Source organism: Sprattus sprattus (assembly GCF_963457725.1).
Source record: "Sprattus sprattus genome assembly, chromosome: 13".
Lineage (NCBI taxonomy): Eukaryota > Metazoa > Chordata > Actinopteri > Clupeiformes > Clupeidae > Sprattus > Sprattus sprattus.
In genome coordinates this window covers 4,943,398-4,965,000 of record NC_137911.1, presented here as the reverse complement: position 1 = coordinate 4,965,000, position 21,603 = coordinate 4,943,398, and the positions used below count along the sequence as shown (strand labels likewise).

Below are 21,603 nucleotides of genomic sequence, written 5' to 3'. Positions count from 1 at the left end.
AAAATACTGCAGTCACGGCAACTTCTAAATATGCAAGACTGCCAGTAAAGGTTAAAGGTATCCAAAGTGGACTCAGGAGATTGTATTTATTTATATTGTGGACTCACTTTGGCCTTCCTTTCTGGTAAATGACTAGCTGAGGTTTTGTGATCTACCCCTTGACTGTGCTGCCCTTGCTCAGGGAGGGGACGTGTTAATGTAAATGAAATCAAATATACCCTACTTAAATGCTTGTGCAAACTCTCAGTTACCTGCTTCATAACATCAACATCATGTATATTAGATCCAAATATTTGCATTCTTTTACAATACACATCTAGAGTTTCTGACAATATCCATCATTTCACCACTGAACAATATGAGTTATCATGTAGGTCTAATGTATGCCTCAAAATATGATCCAACAACGTGTCATCTCACACACACACCTCACAGGTAAAACCTAGATACACAGAATTGTGCATTTCCATAGCTTTTCAAATGATCAAACACTGCATGAGCAGGAGTATAAAAAAAATATAAAATAACTGTGCAACTCTACCTCCTTCTTCACTCCCTCCATTTCATCTCAATATGACTTCACTGTTGTAATATGAGCTTGGTACAAATGACAACACCGCCCAATCAAGTAGTCTGATATTTCAATTGCACACACACACACAAACAAGACTGGTTAGTAAATTGTTTTCTGTAACTTGACTTTTAACATTCCTTTACTGAAGTACTTCCAGACCCTCTCAGTAAATATACAGCTATTTAGGCTAAAGACTTTTCTCAATTTTAAATACAGGCAGGGCTAAAGATCTTTAAACCAAATCTTCTGTTGTCAGCGAACGAGAACAGCGTTCACATGCAGCAGAGCTCATAAACCCAGATCAGGTCAACAGACCACTGAACAGGCCATTGAGGAGACAACTATGTGGGGCTGAGGAGAGCAATGGCAGGGTTGTGTCAGGTGCCCACTGGTTGCTTGGCTTGGTCTACTGAACAAGCTCTTCATTTTAACTCTGGGGGTTTTGGGCTAACAATGTGGTAAAAGGCCAGAGTGAAAATGGCTTATTGGTTCAATTAATCATGGTTTCAAAGTGGCCTCAGTCGCAATAAAACCTAACCGATTAGATGACGCGACATACACATGAACGTGCATGCATGCGCACACACACACACACACACACACACACACACACGAATGCCTGTGTGATCAGTGTTCAGTGGCTGAGTGGGCCTCATCAAAGGCCAGTGCAAACTCTCAAACATCTGGAAGCCTTCACTTATCATCATAGGTTAGCAAACTAGCAAACCGTAGAGCACCTGTTTTTTATATTAAACCAGAAGGGCGTCTCCGTATGACTAACTATTTCCTACTCCTGTTTATGGCGGGGCAATCAAGGCCGCAGTCCAGAGGGCTTTGTCACAGCGTCCAGTCATGCCACCGTCTGCCCTGCCACCCCAGCCCAAACACGCAGCCCAGGCCAGAGAAACTAAATGGCCTCTCTCTGACAGCAGCTCCAGGTTAGTCCTCTAACCAAACATTATTACGCAAGTTCTATTTCATGCTTGAATTTGACATCTTCCTCCGTCTTGTTTAAAATCCTCCTGTTTTTGTACACGAAAAATAAATAAATGTGAGAACTACTCGAAAATACACAAATACGCTAAAGCATACAATGTACGATGCGAAGGTACATGGTGTCAATAAAATTCAATAATGATATTTGTTATGCATTAAGGAATACTTAAACACACTTTACAGATTATATTTGGTGCCAAAACACACACTTAGGCATCGCTCATCCAGTGACCGCTTTCAATTCATCATGTTAGTCTTGAGTGAAATTGTTCATTACCTGCAAATGACTGATTGACCACAATAGTGCAAGCCTCAAAACTGGCTGTGAGACTCCGCTTGCACTCCAAAAACTATTTCTCAGGTGCAAGCATGCACTTACGACACCCACACAACTGGAACTGATGGAAAATTAGATCTTGAAGAACTGCATCACAAGTTCAATGTTGACTTTGCGTGTGCTAAACAAACAGGTTTTTTTCACCTCAGAACAAGAATTTGTGACATTGTTTAAAACATTGCATTAAATGCGCTTTTGAATTAAAAATAATTTTAAAAAAAGATTGCAATTGCACTATTTAATTCTCCAGTAGAATTATGCAGCTTTTATGAGGAAAATTACACTAACCACAAATTGCTCTCAACAATTCCAATACCTCTGAGCTTGACCACTTTAAAATGGAGCTGCTCGGAGATGATAAATATAACTCTTTTACGGCTCTGTTATTACGTACTGAGAACGGGGAGAGTGGGCCAATCTTGTGGCTGTAGCGCCTGATGGCTTCTCTGATGTGGGCGGGCTGGATGGCACTGCTCTGAGCCTCAGAGCCACAGGCTGCTGCACTCTGCAACGAGAAGAGAGAGAGAGAGAGAGAGAGAGAGAGAGAGAGAGAGAGAGAGAGATGGGGGGTGGATGAAGACGGAGGGGGAGAGAGAGGTGGACAGAAAGAGAGGGACAGAGAAGGGGGTGGATGGAGGAAGAGAGAAAGAAAGAATAAGGAGGGTGGCCAACATTACTAAATCAAAAACATAGTGTGTAAAAGACCCTTTAAAGGCAGACGTCTGCCTCCTACACACACACACACACACACACACACACACACACACACACACACACACACACACACACACACACACACACACACACACACACACACACACACACACACACACACACACACACACACACACACACATCTACCCCCTGAATTAATATTTGCCGACAATGAATTCAAGGACATGAGACGAGAAACATATGGCATATGGCCCGCTCTGCACCTAGAGCAGACTAAAAGCATCATGTGTACAGTACATCCAGCATGGGAGCTACTGAGGCTTTATGTGATATACAGGGGCCTGACAGTAAATGTGAGTTAACTAGGCCGTGCCATATGTGATAGGCAGTAATTGCGCTGTGTCGCCAAATGTATTTGGCTTGTGACGGAAAGGAACAATTTGACTAAATATCACTCGGAGGAGGGAGGGAGAGAGAGAGGGAGGGGGAGAGAAGAAAAAAAAAAAGAACACGGCTTCCCTGTTTTGATTCTTGCAATAAACTGGCTCCAGTAAAATTGACATGGCAGAACATATGAGGAACTGCAACGCAGCTTTCCTTGCCAAGGTTTCCACTGCGATCCTGCATGGGGCTGTGTGACGTCTGCACTGCGCTGGGCTGGGCTGGGCTGGGCTGGGCTGGGCTGGGCTGGGCTGGGCTGGGCTGGGCTGGGCTGGGCGGCCCGCTGCACCTCCTCAGCCCGGCTCCTAATTCCACTGGCCTAATGCGCATCATCACCTCCTCCTCGGGCTGGCCGGACAGCGGGGTAAATACTCCATGGTGACGGCACTGTCAGAGGAGGATGAACTCGCGCCCACACTTGACTTGTTCGCAGCAAGATTAAAGAGCAGGGGGAATCAAAACAAGGCTGTTTTTGTCTGATGAAGCATTTCCTGAGACGGGGCCAGTGTTTTTCACTCTTGTCAACAGACCACGCGAGACACCCAGAAAGAGCGGAGATAAAAAGGAAACATGCTAGAAACTAACTCCAAATTGCACAAGCATGGTATAAACAACAATATAGGTTATACTGAAAGAACTTCAGAGACATTTTTTGTGCTAAGAAGTCCAGACTCCTTTTAAATGCTCTACTGAACAGCATACAATGTTTACATGCTTGTACTTTATATGCTAGCATTGTATACTATGCTATGATGATGATTTGTCTCCAGGATAAGTTGTTATTATACTTTACCCTTCATAAATGTACACTGTCAAAAAGAATACAGCTACAAGTATGTGTGAAACCATCAGCTTAAAATAATGGTTCTGTCAGTATAATCATAATCCCTCAATTTCAAATGCCCAGCTTTTGTCTCATGAATCAGGGCCTGTTCAAGTGTGGAGCTTATTCATACTTCAATCAGCCAGCAAACTCCCCACCCGCCATCACGTGCACACCCAGTCATCACGTGCACAGCCACTCAGAGTGAAGGTGCTGCCATCACGTGCACACTCAGCCATCACGTGCACACCCAGCCATCACGTGCACACCCAGCCATCACGTGCACACTCAGCCATCACGTGCACACCCAGTCAGAGTGAAGGTGCCGGCACACTCCCCTAAAGCCATCACGTGCACACCCAGCCATCACGTGCACACCCAGCCATCACGTGCACAGCCAGTCGGAGTGAAGGTGCCGGCACACTCCCCTAAAGCCATCACGTGCACACTCAGCCATCACGTGCACACCCAGCCATCACGTGCACAGCCAGTCGGAGTGGAGGTGCCAGAGGCAGATGGATGGTGGGTGTTCAGGGTTCCTGGCGCTCACCTTCTTCCTCTTCCTCTGCTTGGCCTTGCTGCTGGGCTCCGGGGCTCCGTTGCCATGGGCCAGGGAGGGGAGCTTGCCCTGAAGGCCAGCTGTGAGGGGGCCGCTGGGGGTGGATGGGGGGGTATTATCTGGAGAGTCTGGGTCTCTCTTCCCAGAGTGGACCTGTGAAAATAAGATCAAGAACATTGCAGCTTAGGGTCCACAAACACACTAGAATTATGTTGGCTTTCTCAGATGCGGCAACGCATTAACAGTATGAATTATGTGCCATTTGGTGCTGGTTCTGTAAATAGAGGGCACAAACTCTATGGCATAGTTAATGTACATATTTCAGAAACATACAAACACAGTAGATACAGTCTGCGAGTGGTTTGAGGCAGTTTCAAGGGTTTTTAACTATATATACAGTATATTCGTATGTCACAAAGTGAATCTCAATACTGTTAAATGAATAAGCTTGTGTCCTCTAGCCATGCCAGTGCTTCGCTGTTCAGGGTAGACAGTGCCTGGAGACCAAGGCACTGGTACTTGGTGCAGTCGTTTATGATGTGATCAGCCGTTTGCTCTGGGGCTCCACAGGGGCAGTCAGGGGCATCACAAAGGTTCATTCTGTGCATGTTGGCTCTGAAGCGTCCATGTCCTGTCCGGCATCTGTTAAGTCGCACCCGGGATTTTCGGTTGAGGTTGTGTCCTGCAGGCCTTGTGGACGGTGTTTCGATGTAGCCATGTAGCTTGGTGTTGGCTTGGCCCCACTGTTTGATCCATTGTGTGATGGTCCAGGACCCAGGTGGCTGGCCATTTGCCTCATGCAGCAGGCCCCGAAGTCTTGCAGAGATTGGTTCCCTCGACGGTAGGCGTGGTGGTGGGTCGTTTGAGTTGATGTCGTGGTGGAGTAGGTGGCTGGCTCTGCGTTGAGCTCTCTGTGCAAGGTTAAGGCAGGCTGCTTCACGACAGATTGAGGGCTGTGTCAAGCTTGGAGGTGTGAGTGGATTTGCACCAAATAGGTGCACAGTATTCTGCTGTTGAGTAGGCCAGTGCTAGAGTAGGTTTTTAACTAATCGACATGAAATAGTTCTTAACACACAGGACTAACGCAAACATACTACATTTGTGAAAGTTATTTTCCAGTTTGCCTATGTTCTTCTCACACAGGGCCAAAAGATAATCTGGAGATCTTTGCAGGTCTAAATATCCTGGTGTGTATCCATAGGGAGATCTTTGCAGGTCTAAATATCCTGGTGTGTATCCATAGGCAGGCTAACAAAATAGCTTCCATCTGATAACCCAGTGAGCTGACACACAATCACATGGGGTTTATTTTCCCTCTAAGTCTGACTGCATCAACTGGGGTCTACATGGATGTCCAGTGATCTTTCTAGCTTTGAAAAGACCTCTGGGGGTATGTTATAGCGATCCTGTGTGAGTAAATGTTGAAAAGAGCCAGCCAGTGAGCCTCCTGGCTTTGAGAATGACAAAGAAGCTCAATGGCAGCAGTAACAGTAGGACAGCACAGACTCAAACACCACGTGGTTCCAAGGCTCCAGTGGCCTGGGCTGGACCAGGGAAGGGAGATCAGAGGTTTGGTGGTTTTGGGGGACAGGTTTCAGCCCCTTCAGTGCAAGCGATCCGGCAGTACAAAACCACCTTGCACAAACTTGGCAAGTCCACTTGGACGGAGGTCAGGCCTCTGGTTTACAGGGACCGGACTGGTTAGTCACTGGAGGACTGGCTTTCCCCGATAGACACATCGGTACAGACTTGCTGACATGTAGTGGGAGATCTCATAACCTGAGCGAAAAACACGCTTCTGATTGTCAGAACTAGAGGTTGGAGTGGCACATTCCAGCCTGAAGCCCAAACCCTAAATAAAAAAAACACTTAAAATGTATGACTGCCGGCTGGACACTGTACACCGCAGCAACCAATGAACCTAAGTCCCGGTTACCTCAGCGGCAGAGTTGTGGTAATGGATGAACGTGGCAGAGATGGCATGGCTGAAGGGGTCGCCAGCTTTGGGAGTCATGTCCTGTTTCACCAACAGGCTCAGGTCAACTACCTGTGGAGGCCGAGAGATCAATCAAACCAGACAGGAAACCAGAATGAATGTTCAGTTCACATGAACCTACAGCATTACAATGAAAACTGCTGAAAGCCAAAGTGAGCCGATTGTAAATTGGAGAAAATGGAAAGAATAACATCCTGGAGGTGAAGTTGGGAGTGGCGGGTTAACTGGAGGTAATGTTATACTCTATATTTAAGTGAAAATGAGAGTGATGGTCGTTAAAGAACGGCTCCTTAGTCTCTGCGATCACTCTATTCTAACCAAGCAATCAGACTTGCGGCATACCTGGGCAACCGTCTCGTAGGCCAAGTATGACAGGATCTCCATGGAGACGGCATTAGGCTTCACGTCCAGGCTGCTGCAGTCTAGCCACTCTCGAAACTTGGAGGCCTTTTTGGCTGAATGAGTCAGGAAATGAAACACACACAAACACACACACACACACACACACACACACACACACACACACACACACACACACACACACACACACACACACACACACACACACACACACACACACACCAACACACACATACACCAACACACACACACAAACGTCAGTTCACAAGGAATCCCACTTTTCAGAAGTCTCAGGCCACACTAAGTACAAGAGTCTGTTTTTGCCATTTTGATCTAATCCAGTGCATGTCATGTTTCAGGTCATTCTCTCATGTGAAAATATCATTAAAGTGGAAAGAGAATTGAGGGAACCTGAGCATCTGCTGTATTCCCAGAGTCGATCGTAACCTATGTTTATTTGGTGCAGTAGTGTTAAACCAAATGTAAGGAGATGCAGGACTGCATTGAAATTCCACCACATTCCCTAGTTTCCCGAAACATAGCATTTCCCAAATTCTGGAATTTTAACTCATGTACTTGTGGTCTCATCACCAATTAATTTAACATGAATCACACTCCTGCACTTCTTGGCTGGTAATGTGTGTGGCCCGTGGCTTAATCCAAGACCACAAACTATACGTGTCCCCACTCAGCTGGCAAGAGGGGGCCAAGAGCTGTGGCTGAACGCGCCCTATTAATCGACACCGTGTCTCTGTCACAACCTGCTCACCACTGCCAGGAAGAGGGTTGGGGTGCTGGTAAAGGAGACTATCCTGTCAACATGCTATTATTGGAGGAATGTGGCCTTCAAAAATGCACTGCTTGGGTTCACGGCTCACAATCAAGCGGCCTCTTTTTGTTTTTAAGGACAGACAGAGGAAAACCTCTCTCTGCTCTTTACTGTGTGCAGATGCTTGTGAGTCGGCCCACAGTCCCTTGCTGTTTATAGACATTGTAGAGATGGTCTGGGTTGCATTCCAACTCGATGGGCTCCATTTTATCATCCAACACCGAAAGTGGACGAGAGCAACTAGAGCATGACAACGAAACCATCCTTATTTTTGGAAACAGTTTATCTGATTGACAAAAAAAAAAACATATATTTCAAGTCTCTGGACACAAACATCTTAAGCAAAACAATGCAACCATGCTTTATGGAGAGTTTTATCTGATGAAAAATGACTAGATAATTGACTTGAAACAATGAGGCTAACACAAAGACTCCAAAAAAGAACTTAAATACTTACAGAATGTGAGCTGTCGACTCTCACAGAACTCAGAGTACTGTGCCATGTCCATGGTTCTCGTCTGTCTTTCTATTCTCTGTTTAAAGGGGCAAAAAAACAAGCTTTGTCTATACAGCATGCCTCATAGCGGTGGTTCTAAGGTACGATCCCTGCCACACTGAAATCACTTTAAATGGGCAGACTTACTAATGAATATGTGTGCTAGATTTATTTCATGAAATAATGTACTGGTGTATGTTATTCAAGTTCTTATTTGAATAATTGGCAAGTGTTTGTGTTATAAAAGAGGTTCCTGTTTAGGTTGAGGTGTCATTTTGCACTTTATTCTTAAGTGTGAGACTTGTAGCACTTCTGCCAATACACACAAGCAAAAACAAAACAAGCATCAGTGACCGCAGGAAGGTAAACATTCAATTTTGGGGTGAAAAGAAGGAGTTCATGTGTTGTTCCGCTGACCTTTATGAAGGCACAGCGCTAACAGCAGAACTTCAGATCACACATAAACCAAACGCGAGGTCATACCAGGCTAAACACATGAGCTAAGGGAAAGAGATAAAGTTAGGTGGGATCAAAGCATGCCTGGAGCCGACGGGAGCCATGAATCACCCAGCACCCTTGGCGGAGTACAGCACTGTGCCTTCAAAAGAATGACTCGGCAAGGTACACATTTAGAAGCCCTGCAGTTGCATAACCTTGACTGGTGCAGTCTGCTGAATCAGACATCCTGCGCAGGCCACAGCTGTGGCAGGCAGACACCTGGGCACATCACAGGACCGCTCGCTCCCTCTCTCGCTCCCTCGCTCGCAGCAGCAGCAGCCCAGAACCCAGGCGCAGGGATTCCCCGGCCCAGGTCACACCCTCTCCTCTCCCAGGGAGTGACAGCCTTCCTATCAAAGCTCCTGCAGCGCAGCGCACAGCTCATCCTACAAGACACCCCTTTGTTGCGCCTGCCAGTGCAGTAAAACTAACCACTGTCGGTAAATGCTGACATTTTTTTATGCAAGTCTGCGTCCTGGAATTCCAGATCTCTTGGCGTAGCGTATAATAAAGACTGTCTAATGGGACAAATGGCACGCTCGTCATGCGTGAACATAATCTCTCTCCAGCCGTGCACAATAATCCACAGATGGTGTTACAGCTTAAGCCACAGCTTGATCAATGCAGAGAAATGTTCTCCCTGCATGCGTTACCAGCGATGTAATTATCCAACCTCCTGATGAACAATCTCACTAATGTCTGCTCACTACAGGCGATTGCACAATAGCCGTATTCATTTCATTCTTGTTTGTTTAATCCTAATCTCCTCCATCAGTGTGTAATGGGCTTCTGTCAAGTCTGGCCAGGAGCCACAGCAGCCGACCTGCAGGTCCTCTACAGTAGTCAGAGGGGCACGGGGCACGTCCACCACTCGCAAAACACTCCAAAAGACTTCAGTCTCCAAGAGCCCTCTGCCACGTGGCCTGGCATATTCTGACATGGAAACACTGTCTGTCCAAGGACCCTCTTAATAGTGAGAAAAATGCATTCAGTCTGGATTTATAGCAGATGGTGTTAAGTCGCAGGTCAGAACCTGTAATTAGACGTTTCCTACTCTTGGACCAATTTAATACCTTTAGAGAGTTCAGCAAACAATAAATGTGTGCGTTCTAGTGGGGTGCAGGTCGTAAAAACCCGCTCAAGGTTTACAGCTTTTTTTTTCTGCACAAACCTACGTGCTGCTAATGTCTTTTAATAGGCTGGAGAGCAATCCGTCTCTGAGCCTCAGGTTGGGTAAGTGGGCCTGGGAGCGAGGCGCCGCACTCTATCTCCTCTGTAGGTCTGAGGACAGTCTGACAACGAGAGCAGGGCACCGTGCCCAAGAGCCAGGCTTTGCTGGATCACTTTCAGGCCACCCAAACCAACCGGAGCCTTTTTATTTAGTTAGCTGGCAGTCGTTGGAAATTCCATCTCTGAAAATACATATTAATGATGCCGAAACCCGGCGCTCCCTGTCTGCGCTGCGCTGCCTCTGGAGCTGTGATTTCTATTAGTGTCGTTAAGAGCCCAGCAGAGTTTGGTGTGCGGAGGGGGAATTCGGAGCAGCCTTCGTGTCTGGGTTCTGCTCCAAATTGGGCTGTGAGCGATACGTGACTGGAGCCGCTGAACTTAAATAACTCTTGTCAACCGGTCAGGCTGAGACAGGAGAAATGTTATGACTGTGGCTTATTGACTGAAGTGAGACGCTGTGTGTGTGTGTGTGTGTGTGTGTGTGTGTGTGTGCGTGTGTGGGGGGTTCAGATGAATGCTATATTTGGGGGGTTGATTAAATGAAAACTCTCACCAACCTGCTAATAGCTAAATTACAGCCACAACTGAAGCTGCGGCCTATACTGAGGGACATTGGCAAATATTTGATTTGGCTTGTAAATGCTCTTGCTTAATGCCAGTGTGGTCTGGAGACAGGGAATCTCAATTTGGACCACTGGTAGTGGAGAAAGCTCTCTCCTGCCACATATATAAAACGTTTCCACTATAGTAAAGTGTTACACTTGCATTTGCTATTACTTTTATTTCTTTTTACTTAGTTTTAATTATTTCCTATTCCATGTTGTTGTATTCTTGAATGTACAGTTGCTTTAATAGATGAACACCATTTCAGTGTTGATAAATAAACACCCAAATACTTGTTGCTGCACATTGCTGGGCTGGAGAGGGGATTTCTCCTATGCATTGTAGGGGACTGGAATAACAGGCTGAAGGAGAGAAGGAGACGGCGGTCTTGTGATTCACTTGGGCTGTTTTTAATGAGCCTTAACAAAACACATTAAAGTGTGAAGAATTGAACAAGACACCTGATGCTACTTACAGCTTTGACGAGACCACAAAATAATATCCGGAATCCCCCCTGCATCATGGGCAGCAAACAAGGAGAAGGGATGGGGGAAACGTCTTCATGGTTAACCAACCTTAACTAGGTTAGACTTGAAACTAATGTATTTGTACCATGAGCTGAACAGTGTTTTTATTGGACCATCAGAGGAACATTCAGAAGTTTGTTTATTGTAAATTCCCAACTGAATAGCCCCCAAACCAAGATGTTTGACCTGTGTTCATTTATTTTGCTCTGCTTTGTTTGTTTGCCAGTGAACCCATTATATTTAGACTGATGGAAAAACACATTTTGTGTCCTCCAGCAAGTGAAATATATAGGGAGGGGAGGTGTTCCATTATAAGCTAAAGGCTTTTCAAAACTAGGCCTTCTAAGAGTATCAAGGGGGAAGAACGCCAAAAACATAAATAAAGCCATTCATTCCGGTCTGAGCCCTGTGGTACTTATTCACCTTCAGTGACATATAGAGATCTCTGCCTGACATATAAAGCCCTAGGAGTGTGCCTGTTGGATGGCGCCTGCACAAATGTCCAGAACTCTTGATCTCCACTCACCATGGAAACATTTTTATGACATAACTCCAACAGTCAACAGTGTCTATGGTGGAAGGAGTTGTCTAAGTCTGAATAAAACAACAAAAGGTAGAAATGGAGAAGTAAAAGTTGTCATTTCACTTTCCAGCCCAGTTTTCTTTTGGGTGAGCACGCAAAACGCATATCCCTCTTGTCCCAGAATAGCATCCTCTGGAGACTTCTGTCATCACGGCATTAAAAACACAACAATGTGGATCCCACACAACATGACAAAGAGACTTTTAAACATTCCCATCTGAACGTGGCGGAGAAAATAACAGATTGTCAGGAGATCTTAGAGGGTCATTGAGATGATTGATGGTCTGCCTGAGGAAACGCAATCCACGCCGCTGACAAAAGCCCAGGCATCCTCCCGTCTGATCACCAGCGGCAGCAGCCAGCTAAATTATACCTCTGCCTGACCTGGACGTATGACTGCCTTGGCCGGGCACGTATGTATTTTGGGAGATGGAGCTTTGACAACATACTTGACCAAAGGTTGCGGGTTTGGATTTCCAGCGGAATAATGGCCATGATATTTACACAAGACTGATTCAAGAATTTGCGCATCAACAAATATATATTTAGAAATACAAAACCAGTGAGAACAGAGAGACAATGACATTAAGCATATAACAGGGAAATCGTTCATGACCTTTGCATAGTCAAATTTGGAAAAGATGTATTCACTATCAGATCTGTTTACCATTAGATTCTTGTATCAATATGCTTTTCAAACATCTTAAGCACTTAGATGAAATCAGATAGTAGTAGTAAGTCCCTAAAGTGACACTCAGGAGTGATGTGTACAGAAGTACATTTCTACACATTCTGCGCCTGACACTGAAGTCAATTTGGCAGTATGGCAAAGCCATCAGAGCCGTGAGGTGCGTGGTGTGAGAGGGCAGAGCTGCTTTAGGTGGAGGCAGAGGGCGTAGCTAGATAAAGTAGTGCGGCTCGCCGTGGGTTAGGCAATAAAACGGCTCCACAGGCCTTCACCAGCACAGCAAAGTGGGAGGGCCACAAGGATATAGTTCCTTATCCCCCAAAGATCGATCCTGATAGCTAAAACATACCCATTAAACTACTCACTAGGAACAACGTTTTTTGGGGGGGCGAAACCACAGCCTTTCTGGGCCACCTCCAGATTGCCTGGGACAGGGTTTTAATTGAAACGAGGTGGATAGGAGTCTCATGGCAGAGTCAACCCCCACCCATTCTTTCTTTTCTCTTACATGCGATTCTGTGAGCTCCTCTGAGCTTTAATAACATCTCTCAACCACAGGGCCTGTATTTCCACTGGTAGTGTGAGGACAAAGGGATGCTGCTGAGCTTCCCCACACACACACACACACACACACACACCGAGGTGAACTTCAGTTTAAAACCCCCAGGGTTTAGACAGGAAGATACGTATGAAAAGGGGGGGTTGTGTCGCTCACAATAACCCCCATAACATGGTCAGAGCCGTAGACTGAGGAACCTCTGCAGTTTGACCGTATCATTAGTGAAACCCCCATAACATGGTCAGAGCCGTAGACTGAGGAACCTCTGCAGTTTGACCGTATCATTAGTGAAACCCCCATAACATGGTCAGAGCCGTAGACTGAGGAACCTCTGCAGTTTGACCGTATCATTAGTGAAACCCCCATAACATGGTCAGAGCCGTAGACTGAGGAACCTCTGCAGTTTGACCGTATCATTAGTGAAACCCCCATAACATGGTCAGAGCCGTAGACTGAGGAACCTCTGCAGTTTGACCGTATCATTAGTGAAACCCCCATAACATGGTCAGAGCCGTAGACTGAGGAACCTCTGCAGTTTGACCGTATCATTAGTGAAACCCCCATAACATGGTCAGAGCCGTAGACTGAGGAACCTCTGCAGTTTGACCGTATCATTAGTGAAACCCCCATAACATGGTCAGAGCCGTAGACTGAGGAACCTCTGCAGTTTGACCGTATCATTAGTGAAACCCCCATAACATGGTCAGAGCCGTAGACTGAGGAACCTCTGCAGTTTGACCGTATCATTTGTGGGCATTTCAGAAAACCCAAGAGTGTATTGCTGACAGCCGAATGTGTCTTGCAGTTCTATGTTTGGTTCTGTTTGGCTTTGAGAGGTGTAACTAGCGCTGAGGCCTGCGGCTAAACAGGGCTAGCGCACTGCACAAATCCAGCCTGACACCAGAGTGTGACATTAGCACACAGAAGGGAAGCCCAGGGCTTGTCCTCAGGCAAAATGACCTGGCTTTTAACAGCCCAGATATGAAGTATCGTGTTCTCTGGCGGTTTGCGAAATACATTTATCGTGTTTAAACACCTTGTGGACGTCCAGTGGATCAGGTTCCCCAGTGGGTGTGTTACAGGGACACACTTGGAGTCACACAGAAGCACATGGTCAGACTCTCTCACTGACCACACAACCACAGTAGTCCCACAGCACTGTCCATCTTTACAATATTTGGGCTTAAGTGTATGCATGTGAGTTGGCGAGTGAATGAAGAGTGTGTGTGTGTGTGTGTGTGTGTGTGTTTAAGCACTGGGCTTTGAGGCCTGTCGTTGCCCTTCCTCCCACTCACCTCCATTCTCTCCTGCTTGACTTCATCCACGTCATCCTCCTCCAGCAGGGCCAAGAATTCCCCCGTCTGGTCGATGGAGCCCAGGAAGTCCTGGACCAGCTTCCTCCTTTTGTTGATACTGCTGCTGTATTTGTCTGTCAGTGGGCGCAGACACAAGTAGGAGGTGTGTGTGTGGATTTACATCTGTGGAGCAGCTGCTTTTGTTTACACCTGACTCAGTGGAGGGACATGATGGAGGCTGAATCCACACGGCTCCTTGCATTGTTTTTTCCCTTACCTTCTGCCACCTCACTGGAAAGACTATACACAGACACACACACACACACACACACACACACACACACACAGACACACACACACACACACACACACACACACACACACGGAGGTGTCACTGCTGGATGGGAGGGGGGTGTAAGATGCTGGGTGCTTCACTGTTTCAGAGCTTGATGAGAGATCCCTTTGTTCAATCCAGGGTTGCACAGTGAGTGCATGCCGCGAGGCTCGTTTATGGAAGCCAGGGGCATATAGCTCATAACTGTTCTGTGCCTTCATCAACTTAATGAGATCACTCACAGGCTCAGACGCAGGCCAGCAAAGTAGAGTGCGTTTTTCCTCCAGTTCACCAAAGCCCTTAAATGTCTATCACAGTTTTATTTATTTCTCCAATTTACTTAAATTCACACTGTAACACAAATCTTGAATGCATTGGTTTTGTGAGCTAGCATACAATGGAAGGCTGTTTAAATGAGATGCAGCAAAAGCAATGTTTATTCTTTCTGAGGTAATGCCTTGTTTTGGATGTCATCTCATCCTGTTTTCATCAATAGGATGACATTTGTGACACCTTCGTTTCATTTATGTGACTAGTTCCCTGATGTTTCCTCAGAGCTGTCGTGTCTTAACCTTGAACAGACCTGTAATTGCGGCCCCTCTAAATAAACCTGGCAATCCAACAAAAACATGAAGAAATCCCACTTTGTATAAAGTTGCCTTCACATTACACAAATATGTTGACGTACGTAATTAGTCCTATACTTCTGGCCTTAATGTATTCTAAATTTGCCATTTGATGCAGCTGGGTGTTTACACAAATAAAAAAGCTAGGAAAATCTTGGTTTGGCTGTACAGTAAACAACGCTAATCTACACTGATGAAACGCAGGAAAAACAGAAGAAGCAAGACTATCTTTGAAGAAACAACAGCTCTCCACTGAAAATGAAAGAAAAGATCATCAAACTGTTGTGATTCTATGTTTATAACTGGTCGCACACAAAATCAAATGTTTAATAGTTGCATGCTGTGTTCCACTGCTTTTACTTCAAGCCTATGGGACCTGTGCTTTGGTCTTAGTCTTTCACACATAAACTAATTACTTTTGCTTTTGCTTATTATTTTTACTTTTGCTGCCTGGATTTTTATGTTTTAATTAGCTTTTCTGCTTTGTTGCAAGGAGTTAGGAAAAGACTAACAGTAGAGACTAGCCAGATGAGACCACACATATACACACAAACACACACATTCTCTCTCTTTCTCTCTCACACACACACACACACACACACACACACACACACACACACACACATTTAAATGCACAAACACTCATTTACATGCACAAACACACATTTACATGCACAAACACACACACACACACACACACACACACACACACACACACCACACACACACACACAAACACACAAACACACATGCACAAATGCTTCACAGAGAAAAACACATTGGAGCCGCCAGAGTGGCAGTGGCCAGAGGCTGAGGAGAGTTGAGAGGAGAGACGAGGGAAGAGGAAAAAGGAAACGGCCGTCTTTTTCTGAACCATCACAAAGCATACTGCACATACCAAACCACTTCTATCCTAGGAACTAGCCCTTGCAAACACTGAGGACTTGTAAGCTACACACTGGCATTAGTATGGCCTGTCCGTGTCCAGTACGGCCCTGCATCTGTGTTCAGGCCTCTGTTTAGACAGTGTGTTTTGTGATGGGCCGTGAGTCACCCGCTCTGCAGCTCACCAAACAAAATGTTTACAAGGACACATTACACAGCAACATCCATCTGACCTTTCAGGGAGAGAGAAAAAAGCTTCAGGACACGGAGGGCAGAAAGCAGGCAAGACAGAAAAAGAAGAGAGAGAGAGAGAGAGAGAGAGAGAGAGAGAGAGAGAGAGAGAGAGAGGGGGGGGGGGTAGTTCTGTTTCCCCACACAGACATACAGGCTCCTTCTCAATAGACTGAAAGGACGTCTTTTTGGAAGGCTGCGCGTGCAGATTATTCCATTTCTCCAGTTACGGGGTCTGGGATGCGGGGCTAACTATCCTAATGATTCTCATTTCATGAGAACCGAGGTCAGGCTCTTTGGGGGGTTGGCTTACGCTCTCTCTCCCCCCGTTGCCCCCTTAGCTTCTCGGGGATCCTGATGAGAGCGGGGTCGGAGCCCGGAGGAAACACTCGGCAAGAACAGGAGCCGTCATGCCAAAGCTTCTGTCTGCATTCTGGGTAATGACTGCGGCTGATTGACTGTGGCATACACAATTACCTTGGCTGACTCCGGTCATTACCAGTGCCTTCATCTCTGACGGGGGAGAGGGGTTTGTGGAACTGAACTCAGATGCTAGACGGGCTGGCTTCACGTTCTTGCCGAGAGAGAGAGAGAGAGAGAGAGAGAGAGAGAGAGAACGCTTTGGCAAACATATGAGCACATGCAATCTGGCCTGTGGGCATGGTGGGTGGACAGTAAATGTTGTGCATTTGAAACGACTGTGCCAAGAGTTCTTTCTGGAGGGAAGAGGAATGATGCAGAGTGCAAGGCCAGGGACATGCACCGGAGCTAGATGCTTAAAGAGGGCAAGGCCAGGGACATGCACCGGAGCTAGATGCTTAAAGAGTGCAAGGCCAGGGACATGCACCGGAGCTAGATGCTTAAAGAGGGCAAGGCCAGGGACATGCACCGGAGCTAGATGCTTAAAGAGTGCAAGGCCAGGGACATGCACCGGAGCTAGATGCTTAAAGAGTGCAAGGCCAGGGACATGCATAGGAGCTAGATGCTTAAAGAGTGCAAGGCCAGGGACATGCATAGGAGCTAGATGCTTAAAGAGTGCAAGGCCAGGGACATGCACCGGAGCTAGATGCTTAAAGAGTGCAAGGCCAGGGACATGCACCGGAGCTAGATGCTTAAAGAGTGCAAGGCCAGGGACATGCACCGGAGCTAGATGCTTAAAGAGTGCAAGGCCAGGGACATGCACCGGAGCTAGATGCTTAAAGAGTGCAAGGCCAGGGACATGCACCGGAGCTAGATGCTTAAAGAGTGCAAGGCCAGGGACATGCATAGGAGCTAGATGCTTAAAGAGTGCAAGGCCAGGGAAATGCACCGGAGCTAGATGCTTAAAGAGTGCAAGGCCAGGGACATGCACCGGAGCTAGATGCTTAAAGAGTGCAAGGCCAGGGACATGCACCGGAGCTAGATGCTTAAAGAGTGCAAGGCCAGGGACATGCATAGGAGCTAGATGCTTAAAGAGTGCAAGGCCAGGGACATGCACCGGAGCTAGATGCTAAAAGAGTGGCGGGATGGGAGGGCATACCTTGCTCCAGGGGCTCCTCATCCTCAATGGTCTTCAGTACTTTAGACTTGTAGTCTCGGAACTGCATGTACCTCAGCAGCCTCCGTACCTTTTTCTGTGTGCGTAAGAGAGAGAGAGAGAGAGAGAGAGAGAGAGAGAGAGAGAGAGAAACAGGATGGGAAGACAGAGTAGGGAGAGATGGACAAATAACAGGAGAAAGAAAGTGAGGGGGGTGGAGAGAGATGGAGGAAGAAGAGGTAAAGAGAGAGAGTGAGGGGGGTGGAGAGAGATGGAGGGAGAAGAGGTAAAGAGAGAGAGAGAGAGAGAGAGAGGGGTGGAGAGAGAGAGGTCCAGTAGTAAAAGAGATGGAGGGATAAGAGAAGAGTTAAAGAAAGAGAGTGCGGGGGATGGAGAGAGATGGAGGAAGAAGAGGTAAAGAGAGAGAGAGAGAGAGAGAGAGAGAGAGGGGTGGAGAGAGTGTGAGGGGGTGGAGATAGATGAAGGGAGAAGAGTGAGAGAGAGAGAGCGAGGGGGGTGGAGAGAGATAGAGGGAGAAGAGGTAAAGAGAAAGAGAGAGGGGGGTGGAGAGAGATGGAGGGAGAAGAGAAGAGGTAAAGAGAGAGAGAGGGGGGGGGTGGAGAGAGAGAGAGAGAGGTGCAGTAGTAAAAGTCATAAATCTGAGCAGTTCTGAGAGGAAGGGCACTGTCTTTTCTAACTGATGCAGAAACCAAAGGGGGGAACATTTCATGGATTACTAATGAAACCAGAGCATGACAGAGAGAGGAACAACCTCTATGGGATGTACCACTCACTGGAGCAGAAAAGGAAAAAAACAATTCCTAGGAATATACCAAAGAATAGCAACCAAGTATTAACATTTATGTTTTACTCAATGAAACGGCATATGAGCCTGTGAGAAAATGTAACATAAATAGCATGATCCTGGCTGTAATGGAACAGGACTTCTTGGTGCAAACTGACGTGACACTGGGTACTCGTGTGTGCCGTGTGTGTGCGTGTGTGTGTGTGTGTGTGTGTGTGCGTGCGCACGTGCGTGCATGTGTGTGTGCTGCATGTGTGCGTGTGTGTGTGCCTGCATGCCTGTGAACTTGGATGCCACTGTCCTTACCTTGTCCTTCCTCATTAAAAACAGAATGTCCTCAGCTGATATGACTCTTGCTCCCCTTATGAGGGAAACTTCAGCAGCCTGGTGGAGCTGGAGCGGGGAAGAGAAGAGAAGAGAAGAGAAGAGGAGAGAAGAGGAGAGGGGAGGAGAGGAGGAGGAAGGGGGGATGAGAGATTTGATTACTAAGTACCTAAGTCTTTTGCAGTCATCAGCAATTCATAATAACAATCCAGGGATGTGTTTGCACAAAATCTTGATCTGCCACTGCTATTGGAAATCTAGACGGACACCCAGAGTGGAGTCCGAGTCCGAGTCCGAGGCAGAGCTGCCAGACAACCTGCCCCTTCTGACAACTCATGTGTGTTGACAGCCTGATAGTTCACTTCACATCCATGCCGTGCTGTCCTTTCAGACTTAGGACTCTATTCCCATACTTCACAGAGCTTCTGACATGGATCGATAGAGCAACAAGAATCCTCTAGTCTGATCTTTGAGAGTGCAACTAGTAGGGTAAACATTAAGTTGTCTGGCATGTCTACATCATCGTCGAACATCATCCTGTAAGCTATGATTCCATAATGCTTCCTGGTTAGCAGGTTTTCAGTCAGACGGCCTACAAGTTTTCAGAAGATCATGAAGAGGCTTCCAGTCACCGTTCAAGTGGAAATATTGAATCAACTTCCACAAAGTAAACTTCACCAAAGGGCATATTACTCTCTACCAGTTAAAAATAAATGTGTAGGTGTGGAATACGTAGTCCTTTCCATTATTCAGATCCTAAGCAAAGGTTGCCTATTAAGCCACTCATTTTATTCTGGGGGTGAAGCTCAAATGTAATGAATTAAAGGACTTCACTTTAATTAGATTAGGGCCCGAGTAGCGCCATTGGGATGCTGCAATCATATGGAAAAAATCTTTACAAGGTCTGGAGAAAGCGAGAAAGTGAGTGAGAGTGAATGAGTTAGAGAGAAGGGGAATGAGAGAGAGAGAGAGAGAGAGAGAGAGAGAGATGAAGAATGTCTTTTCAGTTCAGCACTATAATTTGGCTTTATTGCCTAAGACCCAAAACACCTCATCTATCACTGTCACCTTCCTCACAAAATGATAGCTGTCCACATGGAAATCAGCAAATAAAACCCACGCCTCGGAATTAAACGAGTTCTGTTGCTCTATGAAAAGACTGCCGTGTCAACATACTGATCATTTGAACCTTAACCCCTGCAGTGAGAAAAGAGCTAAAAAGTTTGACCACTGATTTAAATCAGTTCAAAACAACTCTGATTAAGTGCAGTGCCATCTTGGGACTTGGATCCTGTCCTCCTAAACTCAGCATATAAAACAAATTACAACTTAAAAATAAATGTATGGAATTGCCAAACATAAGGGAAGAGGGTTCTTGCCAATAGAAACCTTTTAAATGCTAAAACGGTATTGGCTTGCTAACACGCCTGATGTGATAAATGTGTTAAAACAACATTGTGTGAGTTACTATGTGGAATTCAGCGGTAAAAAAAAAAGTATTTGCTTTGTTGGATTATTTACACCTTTACAGATGAACTGTTTCAATACACAATGCTTATTAGTCTGCGATTTTTAAACATTTGTTAGAAGATTATCTGTCTGTAGAGATGACTGGGTATAGAAATATCTGTACTTAGTATAAAATAGTTATTTTGCATTCATCTCTGATATAAAATATGATAAACTGTAAAGAACAGTGTTAAAGGTCTTGCTGAAAATTATAGTTATTTGATTGGTAATGGTCACACCTAATTTCCCACCCTCCAAACTGTGTAGGAGTCCTTTGGATAAAATACTTGCTTTTTACCTGTGCTGGCAACAGTACAGAACTCCATGTAAGTCATTTTTAGGTGACTGTAAACATTTGTTAGTCATGAATATGTTTGCCTGCAAACACACATCTCAGCGTGGGACAGCGAGTGTGAGCAGCCCCCACACCGCCGCGCACAGGGGCCGTTTTGATTCAGACCAGGTACGGGCCGGCAACGCTTAATTTAGATCTCTCTGGTCTGGCGTCCCACCAAAGCTGACAGACTGGCTGCCATGTCTGTCGCTCCCGTTCGGAGACGGGCACTTTTTTATAGACAGAATGCCTTTTAGTGCACATCCCCTACCTTTATATAGCACCCCTAATGGTGCCAAATCACACAACAAGCCAGGGAAGCGAGTGACACCTCTAATTATATTTACTCTGTTAAACACGAGGGGTTTAAGAGCATGTGGAGTTTGGGTTTGAAGACTGGACCAGACTGAGTGCTCTACAGTACTTGAAAAGCAGTGGTGGAACTGATCGTTTCATAACTGAAATGTAAAGTTGACAATAAGTCATGTAAAAAAAATCATACAGGAGAATCACAAAGGCGAATGTAGTCAAGCAGTCAATAACTCACATTCAACCTCATCTATTCCGTAACGGCAGCAGGACTGCTGTACTGAAACTCAAACCAGGCCTGAGACCACATGCTCTCTGTATGGGCTTAAAGAAAGTGTGTGTGTGTGTGTGTGTGTGTGTGTGTGTGTGTGTGTGTGTGAGTGTGCGTGGTAGGCGTAGATGAGGTGAAGAACAGGAGAAAGACCTCCTGGCTCCAGAAAGAGCCTTGGTAGTGGTTGCAAAAGGCGACTAGGGAACCTTTCGTCAGTCTCATCTAATGGCCCTTCTGAGGGGAACGGTTTGAATTCCTCCAGAACCTTTGGAGGATAGGGGAGGGGAGGGAAGGCTAGAGTCGGGAGGGAAACACAGGCAGGCCTTTGTTGGTGGCGCGAGTGCAGAAAAAGCAAGTTAGCCAGTCTTTATGATGTTTTAATAAGTGCAG

At 46.1% G+C, this 21,603-nt stretch overlaps 1 protein-coding gene across 4 annotated transcripts in view; it reads right to left on the bottom strand.

Annotated features, from left to right (window-relative positions):
- Window positions 1–21,603, bottom strand: part of supt3h (SPT3 homolog, SAGA and STAGA complex component) — a 93,352-nt gene that overhangs the window by 12,086 nt on the left and 59,663 nt on the right. For all 4 annotated transcript variants that reach the window (XM_080850053.1, XM_080850052.1, XM_080850054.1 and 1 more), the window contains 8 exons: window positions 18,773–18,859; window positions 17,665–17,758; window positions 14,070–14,203; window positions 8,048–8,123; window positions 6,744–6,856; window positions 6,342–6,452; window positions 4,397–4,558; window positions 2,302–2,412 (listed from right to left, as the gene is read on the bottom strand). In XM_080850053.1, the coding sequence (XP_080706179.1) occupies window positions 2,302–2,412; window positions 4,397–4,558; window positions 6,342–6,452; window positions 6,744–6,856; window positions 8,048–8,123; window positions 14,070–14,203; window positions 17,665–17,758; window positions 18,773–18,859 (888 nt within the window). The remainder of the gene's footprint in view (window positions 1–2,301; window positions 2,413–4,396; window positions 4,559–6,341; window positions 6,453–6,743; window positions 6,857–8,047; window positions 8,124–14,069; window positions 14,204–17,664; window positions 17,759–18,772; window positions 18,860–21,603) is intronic.